The 18,875-nt window shown below is 40.8% G+C and overlaps 1 protein-coding gene across 3 annotated transcripts in view; it reads left to right on the plus strand.

The window, feature by feature from the left end:
* Window positions 1-18,875, plus strand: part of LOC103510193 (mitochondrial thiamine pyrophosphate carrier-like) — a 45,503-nt gene that overhangs the window by 15,733 nt on the left and 10,895 nt on the right. Inside the window, exons 1-6 of one of the 3 annotated variants that reach the window (XM_026824319.1) lie at window positions 1,229-1,430; window positions 9,041-9,277; window positions 10,746-10,898; window positions 13,347-13,520; window positions 17,192-17,348; window positions 17,700-17,893. In XM_026824319.1, coding sequence (XP_026680120.1) covers window positions 9,152-9,277; window positions 10,746-10,898; window positions 13,347-13,520; window positions 17,192-17,348; window positions 17,700-17,893 — 804 coding nt within the window. In that variant the 5' untranslated portion in view covers window positions 1,229-1,430; window positions 9,041-9,151. Of the gene's footprint in view, window positions 1-1,228; window positions 1,431-9,040; window positions 9,278-10,745; window positions 10,899-13,346; window positions 13,521-17,191; window positions 17,349-17,699; window positions 17,894-18,875 lie in introns of those variants that run through there. The other 2 variants (XM_008474840.3, XM_026824318.1) reach the window with 2 other exon arrangements.

Genomic DNA, 18,875 nt, shown 5'->3' on the forward strand with positions numbered 1-18,875 from the left:
TCCGTAGCGGCCTACGTACGACCAACATCTGTGAAAAGAGGAAAGAATGATGAGACGAAAAAGAGAGAAGAATTGATTTTTTTTTTTTCTCTTAGAACTCAATATTGACTTGGGAAAGGAAAAACACCTCTGTATAAGTATCTGTTATTTTTATTAAAGAATAAAAATAAACGGATTGAATTGATCTTGAGGTGTGTCCACACATGGTCGACCGGCCATCGACCGATGTCGACTGAACCGTCCACACTGTCTCGACAACATGATTTATTTCGTCGATCGACGGCCGGTCGACTACGTTTGGACACACCTTTACAAATGGCCGTGGCTCGATTTTTTTATGTCGCTACAGAAGAGGAGAAAGAAAAGAAAAGAGGACAAGAAGAAGGAAAGAGATTACAAAGGACAGAAAGGAAGGAAGAATAAAAACTACTATGTACCTATAGGGATTTATCTGTCTTTTTTAGTCCGTCCTTCCTTTATTTTTGTAAATTATTATGCAATTTCTTTGTGTTATTATGTCACAACTTTGGTGCTCACTGCAGCATTGTAGGATTTTTCCCAATAAGTATCTCAATAATCCTAACACCCAATGTTTACCTACCATGCTGGCACCGGTCGCTATGCGCATTTACATGTCATAGCTACTCATTTTCCTCACGAGGCTGAGTGGGCCCCGCAACAGCCAGTCACGGGATCAATCATTTGCATGATACAAATTTCTTGACCCCGCCGGGAATCGAACCCGGGTCTCCCGCGTGCAAGGCGAGTGCAGTGACCACTACGCCATGGGAGCTGACCATAGAAAATATTATTGATGTTGTTGTAGTAGCCATTGCCCAAGTCAAACGGATCAATCCTCCTCTGTGGTTGGTAGTATGGTAGTCCTAGGAAATTTGCCACATCAATTGGTTTAAGCCATAGATCCATAAGAAGAAAGGACACAGAAGAAGGCCAGCCGTTCCGAGAACGAATCTTTAACATTAAATCTGACTCGGGCGGGAATCGAACCCGTGGCCTACTCTCCAAGCTAACTAGTCGACCTACCTAAGGTTTAGTCTAGATTCCTTCTTATTTTACGTCAGGTCGATAGGTACCTACAACGTAAGTGTGGACGAACCTTTCTAGCACAGACTTCTTTATCTGTACATGTGGACGCACCGTATCGCTTATCTTCAACTTGTGCGCGGGAGTTTTCAAAATTTGATATTTGATCTTGATAAAATTTTCAAAAGTGCAGGTAGATGTATGTACTGAAAAACTTTTTTTAAATCCAGTAAGTCCAGAAAAGTTGTTTTACCTCATATAATTGGTGATTTTATTACAAAATAAACTTTTCAATTACCTACCTACCTATCAACTTATCCCAAAATGAGCCCTTGAAATCCTTTTGGACAAACCTACAAATTTGAAGACATTGAAATCCCAGGTATGTACCATTATCTGAGACCATTATTCAATCTCTGTAGGAAAAAAAAAGGAATTTTAATTGTGTTGAGCATAAATGCTTGTCACTAATGTTGTTCCCTGCTAAATGCACTATGCTAAATTTTATGACTTGACTAGGACTCGAACCACCAACCTCCAGATCCAAAGTCCACGGCACTAACCACTACACCACAATCTCTGTAGTAAGTAGTATCCATCTTTTGGCTACTTGCCTCCATAAACTAACCTCACCCATTGAGTGCTTGTTGGAAAAAAGTGTACTCGTTCAGAAGTCACGTCAATGTAAAATTGCTTCAAAAATTAGCTGTCACAAATGAGCAGTGACCAGTGTTATAGGGTTAGGTTAAACACAAAAAGGAGCTTTCTTTTTCATTGCTGTGGCTTCCGAATAATTACAGAAAAAAGACAGCAGCACATGATCAGATGGTCACCCATCTAGATACTAACCATGCACAAGGCAACTTCATTTAACTATTGGGAACAGATGCATTGAATGTGGTATCACTATTGGCTTCTTTCAATCAATCTCTTATCTCTACTGATAACAACTCCTCTTATAAGAATGAGACCCATTGTAGACCTGCCTTGGTGCTGGTGTAGTAGTCAAAGCATCACTTGCATGATAAAGAGGATTCAATCCCAGCCAAGACATGGAATTTTATCCTGAATCATTTGATATTTCATTGGCCTCAGGCCAGATTTTATCAATGTTTTTCAGCCCTTAGAAGCTCTGTTGAGCTAACAGCCTGTTAAATTCCATTTTATTTTTCACAGCTTGAGCTTGACAGATCTGTCAAGCTAACAGGCTGTTAGGGTCTCAAAAGAAGGTTGGTGAAACCCACTTTCAATCATTTGCTTACTTATTTGAGAATTTTACCACACAATAATACAACTCCAAGGATTAGGTGGTAGAGAATGCTTTCTGTGTTAATGTTAACCTAGAGATTATTTTGAATTGATAAAAAGAGAAGACCAGATTTTATTTATTTATTTATTATTATATATTTATTTTTTGAATTACAATAGTAATAAAAAGGTATAAGGGACGGACTATTGTATTCGCTTCGGTGTCGTCTGTCTGTCACTCCGTCTGTCCCCATAGAAGGACTTATCCAAACCTGGTCGACCTATATATCAAATTAAAGGCCTTTTTCCCAGGAACACGAAAGTGGTGGTGCAAATTTTGTCCAGAAAACCATAAAGCCAAAAAAACCCGTTTTTGGGGGATTTTTGTCACATTTTCTCACACAAATGAGCTCTGATCTTGAAATTTGTCGCGACGACCTATAAACTCAAAGCGAGAAAGTTTTAAATAACACTTCAGTCGTTATTTTAAGACCGGTTTTAGCGTCACCTATGTTAAGCTACGCTGAGCAAGGCCAATAAATGGATGTGAAAACATTACAAGATATTGGGAATAGAGGGAAAACGGGCTCTGGTCATGATTTTAAATCATTACATGAAAGTAAAATCGAAAAATCAAATCAAGAATAATAATAAACTGAATATTAAACAAATTAATAAAGTTCGCCCCGGGGAGGAATCCGTGACTCCGTGACCTATCGCTTACAAGGCAGACTCGCTAGCTCGCTACCCTCAAAGCTAACTAGGCTGGTTACTGGGTTTCTTAATGGCTGGTTATTGTTATTCTTAATGGCTGGTTACTGTTATTCTTAATGGCTGGTTACTGTTATTCTTAATAGCTGGTTACTGTTATTCTTAATGGCTGGTTACTGTTATTCTTAATGGCTGGTTACTGTTATTCTTAATGGCTGGCTACTGTTATTCTTATTTGTATTCACAATAGATTCTTTTGCACTCACCCTGCTGGATATTTGATGGGCCAGATGAGAAGATAGTCTTTGGCCTTTCCGTCCCAAGGTACGAATTTAACACAGGTCATAAAGTTGATGGTAGAGATGGCCTTGTAGATTGTGATGTAGCTCTCCGTCTCTGAGGAACAAAAGGGTACGATTATGACCTATACACAACAAGCACAATCCGAGGCTTAGGTGCAGGGGCAAACAGCCCTAAAGGATGGGTTAAGCTTCTACGGACCTTCGAAAACCTTGGTGGTGTAGTGGTCAAGACGCTCGCCTGGTAATCAGGAGAAGAAAAGCAAATGTCAGCCCAAAGCAATCAACCCAAGGCTGATTGAGAGGCTGACAAAAACGCCAACCCCGTCTGAACATGGGAAAAGCGAAGGAAAATAAATATGTATCCACACATATGTAGTTGACGGGCGTCGATGTGGATCAACGGCCGGTAGTCTATCTTTGGACACACCTTAAGAAGTAGTTAGTAGTAATAGCCTACTGCTGAGGTAAAGGATAAATTCTTTTTACACCAGTAATGCCGCCACTGGTCGCTACTCGATTAGTGTAGATACTCAATTGTCCCCACGAGGCTTAGTGCACCCCGAACTCCAAGCACAGAGCCGGAAAAAAACTTCGACCCCGCCGGGAATCGAATCCGGGACCTCCGCCGTGCAAGCCTAGCTACTTGGCCTAATTAACCCTTTGGGACATCAGGCGATTATGACCTATACACAACAAGCACAATCCGAGGCTTAGGTGTAGGGGCAAACAGCCCTAAAGGATGGGTTAAGCTTCTACGGACCTTCGAAAACCTCGGTGGTGTAGTGGTCAAGACGCTCGCCTGGTAATCAGGAGAAGAGAAGCAAATGTCAGCCCAAAGCAATCAACCCAAGGCTGATTGAGAGGCTGACAAAAATGCCAACCCCGTCTGAACATGGGAAAAGCGAAGGAAAATAAATATGTATCCACACATATTATGTAGTTGACGGGCGTCGATGTGGATCAACGGCCGGTAGTCCATCTTTGGACACACCTTAAGAAGTAGTTAGTAGTAATAGCCTACTGCTGAGGTAAAGGGTAAATCTTTTTACACCCGTAATACCGCCACTGGTCGCTACTCGATTAGTGTAGATACTCCATTGTCCCCACGAGGCTGAGTGCACCCCGAACTCCAAGCACAGGGCCGGAAAAAACTTCGACCCCGCCGGGAATCGAATCCGGAACCTCCGCCGTGCAAGCCTAGCTACTTGGCCTAATTAACCCTTTGGGACATCATAAAGTGACTTCAGAGTTGAGACTTACCATAGAGCGGGCTAATCACATAAGGCACCGTTCGATTCTTCCACAGTTTCTCCGGAAACACATCCCATCTCAGTCCGACGCGCCAGTAATCGTACACCTGGTGAGAAAAAATAGCAACTTGATAAGCACTGGGTTGTGGGTTCGATACCCGCTTGGGGCGAACTTCATCCTAAACAAACAAACCTATATTTATACTCGTATTTGCATATTTGTAAACCCTACCTATGAAAATAAATAAGACCTTGTTTAGACTGCGGGAGTAAGGGACTTTTCAGTCTCATTCTGGCAGGATAAACAAGGTACCTATATTCTATTCTATTCTAAACAGTAAACTGTTAGTATAATGGAACAACTTGTCCTAAGCTGACAGTCTGAATAAAGCACCACTTGTACCCCTCTCTTCGTTCCATGTTCCCCTATCCTGTACTCCTCGCTTTGATTTCGGGACGATAAGACCTCCTTTAAACAAGAAAAGGGGAAGAGGAAGGCCACGTCTGAGATGGCAAGATGATATTAAGAAAATAGCCGGTAATGATTGAAAGAAAACAGCAGAAGATAGATTTGTTTGGAAAAACCTGGAAGAGACCTTCATCCAGCAGTGGATTGATAATGGTTGACAAACCTCTTATGCTAGGTCCAAACCTCTTATGCTCCACCAAACCTCTTATGCTAGGTCCAAACCTCTTATGCTCCATCAAACCTCTTATGCTAGGTCGCATGTTCGATTTCCGCCTGGAGCGGACTTATCCTAAAAAATTCACAAAAGTCTTTTGTGAATTTTCCAAGTTACGGTCCGGTCCTTTCAAATTTTAAATGGAAACTGAAATTCACAAAGTTACGGAGTCTACCATCATGCTATCCTAAACAGATAAAGTACGTTTTCGGAACGGCTGGCTTTCTCCTATTGAAATTCACAAAGTTACGGAGTCTACCATCATCCATCATGCTATCCTAAACAGATAAAGTACGTTCTCGGAACGGCTGGCTTTCTCCTATCCTGCCAGCCTAGTTAGCTTAGTTGGTAGCGCGTCTGCCTTGTAAGCGCTAGGCCGCGGGTTCGATTGAATTTAGATTTCGGGTCCACCTCTCTCTCTCTCTCTTCTGTGCTGATTATACTTGGCAAATCAAACATGTCTTGTAATTCGGGCAATCGACTCACGTTATTGTGATTTGGTTAATCAGGGCATATAGATTTAAGAGAGTTAGTGAGTTATAATAAAATTGCAAATCGGAAATATTTAACTGTGGACTACTCAGTTAATGAGTCAATATAGAAAAAGAGTTATGATTTATGAGTTCTAACTCATTTATGTCTACCTATGGGTAGGTGTGTATAATCTGACCCATTGATTGAGTAGGTAGTTCATTGAAAAGAGTAGTTCTTTGTTAAAATTCACTTTCTTGTGGCATTTGTAGGTAACAAGCATTAAGATAATTCGTTAATTACATTACATTAAGATAATTACCTACATTAAGATAATTCGTTTTTATTTACTCACGAGTTTCGGGTAGCATAGGTTTGACAACATCGGGTATGGTGGGTATATTTAGGACGCTCCGAGTCCCCACGTGATGTACTGAACCGACCAATAGAATCACGAGGATCAGATGGTCACCAGAGAGAGCGCCAATCGCATTTGCCATGTGAAGGTCTGAAAATCACAAAAAGTACGATTAGTCACTGTGACAGTTTTACTCTAAATTATGCCAATCACTCACGCTCAGATGGACGGTCTATCAGGCGGAAAAAAGCTTCTGTCTTTCAGACGGTCTAAAATACAGAAGTTTCCGCCACACGGTCCGTGATCTAAGTCTGTCAGACAGTCTAACGGTGAGTGGCCATTCTTACATTACTAGTCAAGATTAGAATCAAGGAGCGCGGTAGCGCTCCGCCCTACCAAGTCAAGAAAGTTTGACCGCTATAATATAGAGGTTTTTTAGGCGCCAGCTTTTTATTTGTGGCACGGCACTTACCCGAAGTGTATGATGAAATCCGACAGCTGGGAAATATAAACACTGCATTTATTCCGGTCAAGACAGGAAGGAAAACTTCATTTCATTGTTTTAATTAAAAAAAAAACACATTAATTACTGAAAAGGATCCGAACGGTATCCTAAAAGGTTCCTAATTGTCACAATTGTTCACTACCCAAGCTTCCTTTTGTGACTTAAGAAAATGGACAAAAGCCCCGAAGATCTAGCACCACCGAAATCTTACCCTAAATTTAAAGCCCTCAAAAAAAAAAAAATCTCGTGAAACGAATTCCGTGATATAAATTGTTACTGTCTGAAATATTTTTTCACCTGAAATATTGGTTCACCCACAGTAAACTGTTAGTATAATAGAACAACTTGTCCTAAGCTGACAGTCTGAATAAAGCACCACTTGTACCCCTCTTTTTGTTCCATGTTCCCCTATCCTGTACTCCTCGCTTTGATTTCGGGACGATAAGACCTCCTTTGTTACAGTTCCCTCCATCAAACCTCTTATGCTAGGTCGCATGTTCGATTATCCTAAAAAATTCACAAAAGTCTTTTGTGAATTTTCCAAGTTACGGTCCGGTCCTTTCAAATTTTCAATAGAAACTGAAATTCACAAAGTTACGGAGTCTACCATCATGCTATCCTAAACAGATAAAGTACGTTTTCGGAACGGCTGGCTTTCTCCTATCCTGTCCTCTCTTCGATTTCGGGACGATAAGACCTCGGTTTTAGGTTGTGTGTTATATTCTTATCTTACCTCATCGTTAAGGGCCATGTCTCCTTGGAACAGGCCTGGTTTGGTCTCAGGATCGTTTTCATTGTCCTGAAGGAGGGACAGGGTCTCCTCACTGAGCTGAACTGAAAAGAAAACAATAAGAGTCAGTCGATGAAAATACTAGGCTTTGAATTTAGATTGAAGGCGGCCACTAGCTCAGGATCATTGAACATGTCCATGAAATCGGCGGCTCTTCCCGGGGCGCCGAATTTGTGGCCCCGGGGCGCTAGTGGCCGCCTTCGAGGACCCAGAAATGATTGCTGCCTTCTTCGATATCATGATTGCAAATCCTGCCACCATGTTTAGAGGGTTTAAAATAGCGAGAGAAAACTTCCGTGCAGTTCGGTCAAGTTCAAATATTCGACTGCCTTTATTACTTCCAAACTGATTGACCACAAGATCAGGAACCCATAACTGGCGAGTTAGCCACTATTAAACACCAGAGTGTCAGCCTAGTAAAGTTGGAAGTTATCCTGAGTGTAGCGCGTCTACTTTGTAAGCGTTAGCTCGCGGGTTCGATTCCCCCCCAGGGGCTGAATTTATCCTAAAATGTCTCGTTAACTGGTATTTTCTTTTGGGTGCAATAGTCCTAGCTATTATCTACTAGACTCCGCACACAGCAATTTCGTTAGAAAAGTTCCCCATTTAATGTAATAGAATAAAATAGGGTAATTATTCAGGCCTTCTTCTTCTTCTTCGCCTTTTCCCGTGTACAGACGGGGTCTGCGTTTTTCATCAGCCCCTCAATCAGCCCTATAACCTTTTGATGCACGTCTCTACATTGTATCCATTCTTCAGGTTGTTTCGAGCGTATGGCGGCTCAAGTGAAGGAGAAATCCACTATGATCATGGCAGTGGGTATTGGAATAGCTTCAGACAAAATGTATCGTGGGTTCTACAAGGTGGATCACTCAAATTAAGCAACGTTACGCGTGGTTGGTATCCAACCAATAGGCAATAGGTATCTAGAACAACATCAATTTCTAAAACATACAAGTCGGAGATACATAGATACCTACAGACTACAAAATATGTACTGAGTCTTCTTTTTCTTCGCCTTTTCCCGTGTACAGATGGGGTCGGCTTTTTTCGTCAGCCTCTTTATCAGCCCTAACTAGGGTGATTGCTTTGGGCTGACATTTGGTTTTGGCTACAAATTTTATGACTGGTTGGCTTTCACACTCAACCTTTGCTTTCTATAAGGTGGATCAGTTGGATCGCTCAAGTTAACTCAGAAAGGACCCCTATGGGGCCCCAAGAGCCCTATTGGGCGACTAATTATTTGGTTTTGGCTACAAATTTTACGAGTGGTTGCCCTTCACACTCAACCTTTTACGAGTGGTTGCCCTTCACACTTAGCTTTCTATAAGGTGGATCAGTTGGATCGCTCAAGTTAACTCAGAAAGGACCCCTATGGGGCCCCAAGAGCCCTATTGGGCGACCAATTGGCCAATTTGCATAGCTCTGAAACCAGGAGATATTTTTATGGCTTTTCAAAGTTTTGTTCTTAAGTTCTTTATTTTTCCCGGTCATTGCACATGTCTTGCTCATCCATTTTTCTTTCTTTTACTTTTTTTCTTCCCCTCTTTTTTCTTTTCTCTCATATTAGGAATATTCCTACCAAATTTTTAGCTTTCTAGGTGTTGGGATTCTAAAGATGGAGCAGCCAGTATGTCACATATTTTTCACATGAGTTTTTATTTTTCTTCAATTCAAGCTATCCAAGTAGTCCGAGTATAGGCAAGGGGCCAACACGCGCTAAAAGCTCAAATGGTGTCGCGCTAAGTCCAAATGGTGTCGCGCTAATTGCTCCAAATGGTGTCGCGCTATGCCGCTAGGGCATAACGATGTGTTGAACATCGCAAGCTACAAGTACGTCCTGGCAGGTGGCATTAGCGGTGGAATTACTCGGGCCGTGTGTCAGCCATTTGATGTGCTCAAGATTCGATTCCAGGTAATGAACTAGAAGTTTGTTTGGTTTTTTGTTTTTTTTTTTATGTTCGAGAGAGGGAACTGTAATTACTGAGATTTTATCTTCCCCAAAATGGGGAGGAAGATAGCCGTTCCGAGAACGAACCTTATCTGTTTAGGGTAAAGGGCGACCCGAGCGGAAATCGAACTCGCGACCTAGCTCCTACAAGGCAGATGCGCTACTCTCCAAGCTAACTATACTGAAAAAAAGAAAGAAGAAGAAGAAGAAGAAAAAAAATCCGCCCTAAAAATCAAAGAAAATGCTTTCTATTCAAAAGCGATGCACATTGACTACTTTATATTTTAATGCTTTACCTTTTTATAGCAAACTCCTTAAATACTAAGGAACTTTAGAGACTTTGTAAACAAAGGAGTACTCCTTGGATGATATCTAAGGCGGATTTTTTCCCTTAAAATACTCTTAAACCATTTTGAGGAAGCACATGAACGAAATAGCCTGATAAGAGAATGAACGTTTAACACATTAACTACCTCTGATAAGCAGCTGCATTCTGAAAACCGGTTTGTAAGGCCAGCCACTCACTATCAGGTAGACCTGACGACAAGTACACCTGATAGTGTGTGCTCATCAGGTATCAGGTAGGAAAACACTCTTAAACCATTTTGGGGAAGCACATGAACGAAATAGCCTGATAAGAGAATGAACGTTTAACATATTAATTAGGTACCTCTGATAAGCAGCTGCATTCAGGAAACCGGTTTGTAAGGCCAGCCACTCACTATCAGGTAGACCTGACGACAAGTACACCTGATAGTGTGTGCTCATCAGGTATCAGGTATACCTGACAGACGGACCTTTTCAGCCGTACCTGTCAGGTCTACCTGATAGTATGTGTGCTCGTCAGTTGTACCTGATCAGGTCTACCTGTCAGGACTACCTGATGGTGAGTGGCTGGCCTTCGATCTGGATATTTTTGTTGAACTTTTTTTGTTCGATTGAAATATTGTTTTATCTATTTAGACTTTTTTTCTGACTAGTTTAGATGGTCATGGTTGATAAAGAAAGTTTACTTGCACAGGTTGGTCCAGTGGCTTGAAGGTCGCGGGTTCGATTTCCGCCCAGGGCGAACTGTATCCTAAACGGATCAAGTTCGTTCTCGGAACGCCTGGCTTTCTCTTATCCTGTCTTCCTCTCTTTGCTTTCGGGACGATAATACCCTGGAAGTTACAGTTCCTTCTATCAAACCTCTACTTACTGTTTCCATTATCCACTTACTTACTTTCTCCTATCCTGTGCTCCTTTCTTCGACTTGATATCAACTTTATTTTTTATTATTATTATTATTATTATTATTATTATTATTATTATTATTATTATTATTATTATTATTTTGACGATATCAACTTTTTATTTAGTTAAGGGAGAGAAAAGAGATCCTTGTGGCATCATGCTAACATTAATTCTAACAACCTTGATTTAATGTTTTCAGTTACAGGTGGAATCATTTGACCCTCAGTTAGGCGGTAAATACAGGGGCCTATTCCAAGCTGTAACTACCATAGTGAAGGAGGAAGGTGTGCGCGCCCTGTGGAAAGGTCATGTGCCTGCGCAAAGTCTATCAATCACCTATGGATGTGTTCAGGTATGTACATATATTATACGCTTGTAAGCGCTAGGCCGCGGGTTCGATTCCCATCCGTTTCGGATGTTATCCTGATGGGATAATGTTCGTTTTCCTTTTAAGAGGAGGACCTAGAAGACATCGATTGTTAGTATCGATTTTTCGATATCGAGTTTAGATTATTGATGTTCGATTTCAACGAATGGATATCGAATCGATTCACTCGCTCTAGTGTGGTGTCGTAGCTTCGGTTTGGGCGGAGGCGGTCTCTTTCTCTCAGAGTCTATCAATCACCTATGGATGTGTTCAGGTATGTACATGTATTACCTCAAGAAGACCTCATGAAAGCAAACCCAAAAGCCATCCACGTTGCCAATTTCTGGAAACTCAAGATCTGATGTTCAAGTGCGGAGGCGGTCTCTTTCTCCGGCTCCTTCTCCTTGATGCCCAGACACGGGATGCGTTTGGATAGCTCCAGACGGTATCTGGGATGCGAGATGGCGTAGACGTATGGATCGAGACAGGCCACCGCCTTGCATGTACAGGCCGGGATCATGGTGAGGCCGGGTGTTAGGAGCGACCTATGGGGGAGAGAATGGAATGGATTAAAACTATTGAAATAAGTAAGTTGAGTTTGTTTCTTTTATTTTAATTTGAGTTTGTTTCTTTTATTTTAATTTTAATAAAATAAAAAAAATAAAAAAAACAAACAACTTAAAAATGGAGTCAAGAAAAAAATAAAAGCGTATTTTATTTTGTGAATGCACACAATCTTCTTAGAGCTAAAACAAGAAACTTTATATTTTAACCAACCATCCTCTGTAGTGTAGAGTTTTTTTTTAAAAAACATTCAGAATTTAGGTTTGTTTCTAGGTGTAATCTGCGGTGTTATTTTTGTGACAAGCATTTATGCAGGAGTACTTAAATACCTACTTATACTCAATTGAAATTACTTTTTTTTAAGAGGAGGACCTAGAAGACATCGATTGTTAGTATCGATTTTTCGATATCGAGTTTAGATTATTGATATTCGATTTCAACGAATGGATATCGAATCGATTCACTCGCTCTAGTGTGGTGTCGTAGCTTCGGTTTGGGCGGAGGCGGTCTCTTTCTCCTTTAGGATTATTGAGATATTGGAAAAACCCTACAATGCTGCAGTGAGCACCAAAGTTGTGACATAATAACACAAAGAAACTGCATTTACATTTACATTTTTACTCTATTGTAGGTACCTAGCATTCTAGTCAATAATGAAAACTGTTTTGTTTTGAAAACTTAATAGGATATTTTATTTTGATAGAAAACGGATCCCAAGTAAGGCGAACTTCCGAACAAAGTATCCCTTTTATTCGGAAAAAATACCGGAAGAAACAAGTAAAAGCCAAACTAATCTCGTGGAAAAAAGTTACGACAGGTAAATATTCGTGAAAAATGAGGTTGAAAAAAAAAATGGAATAATTGATACCGTTTTTATTGGAAAGAAAACAGGCCAAAATTGATTTCCGAAAAGTCTTTGATATCGTGCGAAAATTTTCACCAGTAAATATGTATAATAAAAAGAGGATTATTCACCAAAAAGGGTTTTATGTAAATTTTTAAATCGTCCCGTTTTAGAAGTAGTTTAACCGAGATACTGAAAACTGGGGTTTCAAGTTCTTTTTTGGAAGCGTTCCTCAAGGGTCACTTATAGTTCCACCAATTGTTTTATTTCTTTTCTTGACTTGTTCTACAAAGGTTTTTAGAACTTTTAGATTTCCAACTTCAAGATTATCCGAAATATTCAGCTTTTATAGAATGGTTTTTAGACTATGGACTTTGAGATTACCGAGATGACCGTTTTTCTAGTTTTCCTGTCAAATAACAGAGACCCGATGTTCAGCAGACATGATGGAATACTGGAGAAATTTTCATCCATCCGCAGTTTATTTATAAGAAGACGTACAATGGATTCCAGTTTTGATATCGAAAGCGTAATATATTATACGCTTGTAAGCGCTAGGCCGCGGGTTCGATTCCCATCCGTTTCGGATGTTATCCTGATGGGATAATGTTCGTTTTCCTTCTCTCTTCGATTTCGGGACGATAAGGCCTTAGCAGTTACAGTTCCCTCTGTCAAACCTCTTCATAAGAGGAAAAAAAAAATTCCCTTTGTTTTTCCAAACAGTTTCTATAATCTTATTTTTCCTCTATTTTCTTTTTTATTCATTTTTTTTTTTTTTTTTTTTTTTTTTTTTTTGGGTTTTTTTTTAAGGGGCAGGGTTTCCCCAAGGGGGCTTTTCCATTTTTTTTTTTTTTTTTTTACGGCTTTCTTTTAAGTGGCAGGGTTCTCCTAGAGGAGCTCTTCCACTCAACCACTAAATTTTTCTTTCACTGTAAGCCTTTAAGATATTTCACCAGGGAGGTCTTGAATGCTCCTAGACTTTGTGAGTCTCTATTCTATAATTCTATTCTATTTTATTCTTCTAGTTTGCCACATTTGAGCTCATGTCCCAATACATATCTGCTGGGACTCCTACTATCCTGACGTTGGTATCTTCAGACTTCCTATGTGGTATTCTGGGCAGTACAATAGCCACGGTGGTGTCATTCCCATTCGATGTGATAAGGACGCGTCTGGTTGCCCAGGGCAACCAGAGTAAGGTAAGTGTCCATCTCTGTGGCCGAGTGGTTAGGAGCACTCACTCTTAACCCGAAGGTGCTGAGTTCGAATGCTGAGGTGAGTGACAGGCATTAAATCCCATCATATTATATTAAAGTCCTCACGATGGTTGACTGCGGTTCAGGACGAGCCAGCCACTTTAACATGGCTAGAGCTAGAGACCATTACACCGGTGTATAGCAGATACAAAAAGACATCTTTTCTTTATTCTGCTATCGCCTTTCGGCGAAAGCTAAAGCCGCTAAAACAACAACAACAACAACAACAACAACAACAACAACAACAACAACAACAACAACAACAACAACAACAACAACAACATATTATATTAAAGGGAGCGTATTTACTTCGACTGTGGCAAGAATTGAACCCAGGACCTCTTATGTGTAAACTTAGTGTGATTGGGCACGAAGGTTGCCTCTTTTAACTCAATATTAAGGTACTTAAAACCGACTAAAGATAAACCAATAGGTATAAAAGTAGGTAAGATTAAAGGATTTTGATGGAACCAAAAAAAAGTATGTCTCTTTTATTAGGATATTTTACATTTTCGTAAACTTGGACATGTCATGCGTCCCAACGTAAAAAATTCCGGATTGGGAGAAGTTCCCCACATTTGACAACAACAACATTTTCGTAATGATTTTATCTTATTTTATGACATTTACCTAGTGAAACTACATTTTTATTTATTTCCAGATGTATTCAGGCACACGTAACGCCTTCTACCTGATATGCCGGGATAAACCCACCATTCTGTTTCGGGGTTTAACACCCACGCTCCTGCAAGTAGCACCGCAAGGGCTGTCTGTAAACGAAATACATATCTCGAGAACGGTAATGCAGCTCTCAAATAGGTATGCCAAGGATGTAACACGAAACTTTGGTATAAAACAGTATAGAAACTTTTGGTATAAAACAGTATAGAAACTTTTGGTATAAAACAATGAAGAAAATAAAACATTAAACTTCAATAGGATAGTCGTGTGATGTTCACACCAATTCTCACCTGTTCTCGAAGGGCTTTCTCGTGCGAGAAAACGTGGCCGACTATTTGCGAGTAGAAGTTAATGATCATTCCCATTGGAATACAATAGCAGATGATGAACATGAATAGGACGTAGAATCGAATGGATTCCGTAGGCGTGAGATAGTCGAACGTACAACTGGTCAAATAGCCCTCTGTGAATTATACGGAGAAAAGTGTGACTTATAAAGAAATAATTAATATCTCGGGTTAGGAAGACATAGAAATTTTTGATCTAAGAAGACGCCATCTCGGAATTTTTGATTTAAGAAGATGCCATCTTGAATTTTTTTGATTTAAAAAGACGCCATCTTGAAATTTTTGATTTAAGAAGACGCCATCTTGAAATTTTTGATTTAAGAAGACGCCATCTTGGAATTTTTTGATTAACCAAGTCGCCATTTTGAATTTTTGGATTTGAGGGGGAATCGGGCTGCAGAAGAGGCGAAATGAAGCGTGCCGGGAGGCGCGCGAACGTCAAGAGTTTCAACACGAAGTGTTTCTTTGGGGGGATCATGGATAACCCAACCAAATTTCCTGCAAAAAAAATTCGGTACATAATAGTGTGGAATAACAGGACAACCTCCCTTGCAAAGTGGTATCAGACTAGGCTTGCACAAAGGGGATGCCGGGTTCAAACTTATGTCCTTTTTTATGTTATAAAATAGGGGAAGTGACCTAATATTTACCCACCTGGTACAAACCGGCTCCACTTTTCCAAATAGGGGAACATCGCCCAGTTTTCGTCAGCCTCTTTATCAGCCCTAACTAGGGTGATTGCTTTGGGCTGACATTTGGTTTTGGCTACAAATTTTATGACTGGTTGGCTTTCACACTCAACCTTTGCTTTCTATAAGGTGGATCAGTTGGATCGCTCAAGTTAACTCAGAAAGGACCCCTATGGGGCCCCAAGAGCCCTATTGGGCGACTAATTAGCCAATTAGCATAGCTCTGAAACCAGGAGATATTTTTATGGCTTTTCAAAGTTTTGTTCTTAGGTTCTTTATTTTTTCCCGGTCATTGCACATTTCTTGCTCATCCATTTTTCTTTCTTTTACTTTTTTTCTTCCCTTCTTTTTTTTTCTTTTCTCTCATATTAGGAATATTCGTACCAAATTTTTAGATTTCTAGGTGTTGGGATTCTAAAGATGGAGCAGCCAGTATGTCACATACATATTTTTCACATGAGTTTTTATTCTTCTTCAATTCAAGCTACCTATCCAAGTAGTCCGAGTATAGGCAAGGGGCCAACACGCGCTAAAAGCTCAAATGGTGTCGCGCTAAGTCCAAATGGTGTCGCGCTATGCCGCTAGGGCATAACGATGTGTTGAACATCGCAAGCTACAAGTACGTCCTGGCAGGTGGCATAAGCGGACCCCCTGACAGACCTAGGTCTAGTAGACTGCGGTCTGTCAGACCATCGGTACCTGTGTGACGGAAAAATTTTCAGGCCTAGGTCTCTCAGGCGGTCTGACAGACCCAGTGGCGTAGCGTGGTCTAAATTCAAGTGTAGGGCTCATGCACAGGTCTACCAAGTCCCATCACAGTACATGCCATTAATATTTACTATGAACTGGGGAACGATATTTGTGACAAGCACTTAACATTTACAATGCTCAACACACTTAAAATGCCTTTTATCTGCTGAGTAAAAGACGTGACGTCATACACAAAAATCCCACTTAGAGGCTTAGGTGTAGGGGCAAACAGCCCTAAAGGATGGGTTCAGCTTATAAGCTCTACGAAAAGAAATTAGTCCCAAAAATCCCAGGATTAAAGGATTTTTTTTTCTACAATGGGGCTCAACCACTTTTTTTTTCTTCGCTGATAAAGGAAGTTCGAAACACGCTGATCTCAATAGAAATGCTTAAAATTTCAATTCTTAATGGCTGGTTACTGTTATTCTTAATGGCTGGTTACTGTTATTCTTAATGGCTGGCTACTGTTATTCTTAATGGCTCGTTACTGTTATTCTTAATGGCTGGTTACTGTTATTCTTAATGACTGGTTACTGTTATTCTTAATGGCTGGTTACTGTTATTCTCAACGTACCTTTGAGCGACATTTTAGGGGATTTAGGGACCGTTTTGGATGTTTTTGAGTGCGCCAATGCACTTTTTGGGTACTTTAGCCTAATAGAAAGGGATCCCGTCTCGTTCGATCAACCACTTCTGGTACATCCTATACCATGGTCTTCTGGTACTCCAGTAGGTATCTACCGCACTCAACGTGCTTCAGCCTTAAGCCGATATCTAACCAATAGGCAATATGTAGCAAGCCCCAATATCACTTTCTAAAACATACAACTCGTATATAGATACCTACAGACTACATAATATGTACTGGGTAACTCAGACAAAATGTACATCCTATACCATGGTCTTCTGGTACTTCAGTAGGTATCTACCGCACTCAACGTGCTTCAGCCTTAAGACGATATCTAACCAATAGGCAATATGTCGCAAGCCCCAATATCACTTTCTAAAACATACAACTCGTATATAGATACCTACAGACTACATAATATGTACTGGGTAACTCAGACAAAAATTTTACTTTTTCATAATGATTTTATCTTATTTTATGACATTTACCTAGTGAAACTACATTTTTATTTATTTCCAGATGTATTCAGGCACACTTAACGCCTTCTACCTGATATGCCGGGATAAACCCACCATTCTGTTTCGGGGTTTAACACCCACGCTCCTGCAAGTAGCACCGCAAGGGGGCATACAGTTTACGGTGTACAATATTCTGTCTCACCTGTTCTCCTTGTCTGGTGAGTAAACCAACTTCAGTGGTTAACGCGTTGGACTTCGGATCTGGAGTTTGGTGGTTCGAGTCCAAATCAAGTCACCAGATTTATCTAGGTGTATTAACGATATTTGTGACAAGCACTTAACATTTACAATGCTCAACACACTTAAAACTCCTTTTATCTGCTGAGTAAAAGACGTGACGTCATACACAAAAATCCCACTTAGAGGCTTAGGTGTAAGGGCAAAGAGCCCTAAAGGATGGGTTAAGCTTATAAGCTCTACGAAAAGAAATTAGTCCCAAAAATCCCAGGATTAAAGGATTTTTTTTACAATTGATAAAATAACATCTTTCTTCCTCCTCTCCTCCCCAGACTATCTCAGCAGTTCCTCGGCGGCGTCGAACCCCGACCCTCAGACTGAGAGGCGAGTACTGTCACCGCTGGGCAGTCTGATGGCCGGCTCTGTGGCCGGTTTAACCTCCAAGGTGGCCATCTATCCTCTGGACTTGGCCAAGAAGAGAATCCAGGTGCAGGGGTTTGATGATGCGAGGCGGGACTTTGGGAAGGTGAGTGTGACAGAAGGGAGGAACAAGATAAAACAAATGATAACGGAAATAGGTACTACAGATGAAAGAGGCAGATGGAAGGAGGCCCTATAACACATAATTATAGTGAGCCAACATTAAGGCCCCGAAGTAACGTCCAATATACAGTACTGCAGGGCCCTAATTTCCTTGCAATTGCATGTGCCAATATGACAGGAGGTAGTTCTGAAAAACATATGGCCGATCTTGATATTCCCGCGTAGCTTAGAGGTAGCCTTTCTCAACCTGCGGGCCTCCAAGCTAACTTGGGCTGGTCCCATAAGTTTTTCAGAGTGGTCCCATAAGGTCGGACCACTCTGCGTTTACTTATGTCTCTCAGACCGTAGCGCCGGAAAGTGTGTACTTTGACCGCGGCAATCTCTCTGAAGACCGAGAGTGAGTGGCCGGCCTATACGAACTCACTATGCTGTGGGAGCTGTAATAAAATTCATGTAAATTCCAGTAAAATATGACCAAACATGTTCTGTTCACCTCTGCACCAATCCTGATACAAACCATATTCGACGGTTATTTGGCTTTCAAGAGGGAGTGTTTCACCGCCGTTTTCATCTCGTACCAAGGAAAATACAGCTTATATTTGTCTGTGTTGTAGCATGCCCATCCAGTAGTGTCCCTCATCAGATGGGTGAGAGGAGGCACAATATAACATTCCACTTGGGTGCTGGGTCAACACGAGAACACCAGAAAATAACCCGATGAAATATTTGCAACCGAAATACGAGCGGAAATTTATTTTTAACAGGGGCTTGGAACAACTCAAATGTGCTCCGAAAAAAAGGTTGAGTATAGCTACCTCACAGGTAGGAATTGCATATTACTTTGCATTGTAATAAGTATCTATTTAGTCCAGCTGCTAGACGGTATACTGTGGCCACTTGGTAACAGATTGCACTGGGGATCTTCCAATCTGTACAGATAGTTGTGTCGGGAGGAGGAGGGAGAG

Source organism: Diaphorina citri, unplaced genomic scaffold (assembly GCF_000475195.1).
Source record: "Diaphorina citri unplaced genomic scaffold, Diaci psyllid genome assembly version 1.1 scaffold572, whole genome shotgun sequence".
Lineage (NCBI taxonomy): Eukaryota > Metazoa > Arthropoda > Insecta > Hemiptera > Psyllidae > Diaphorina > Diaphorina citri.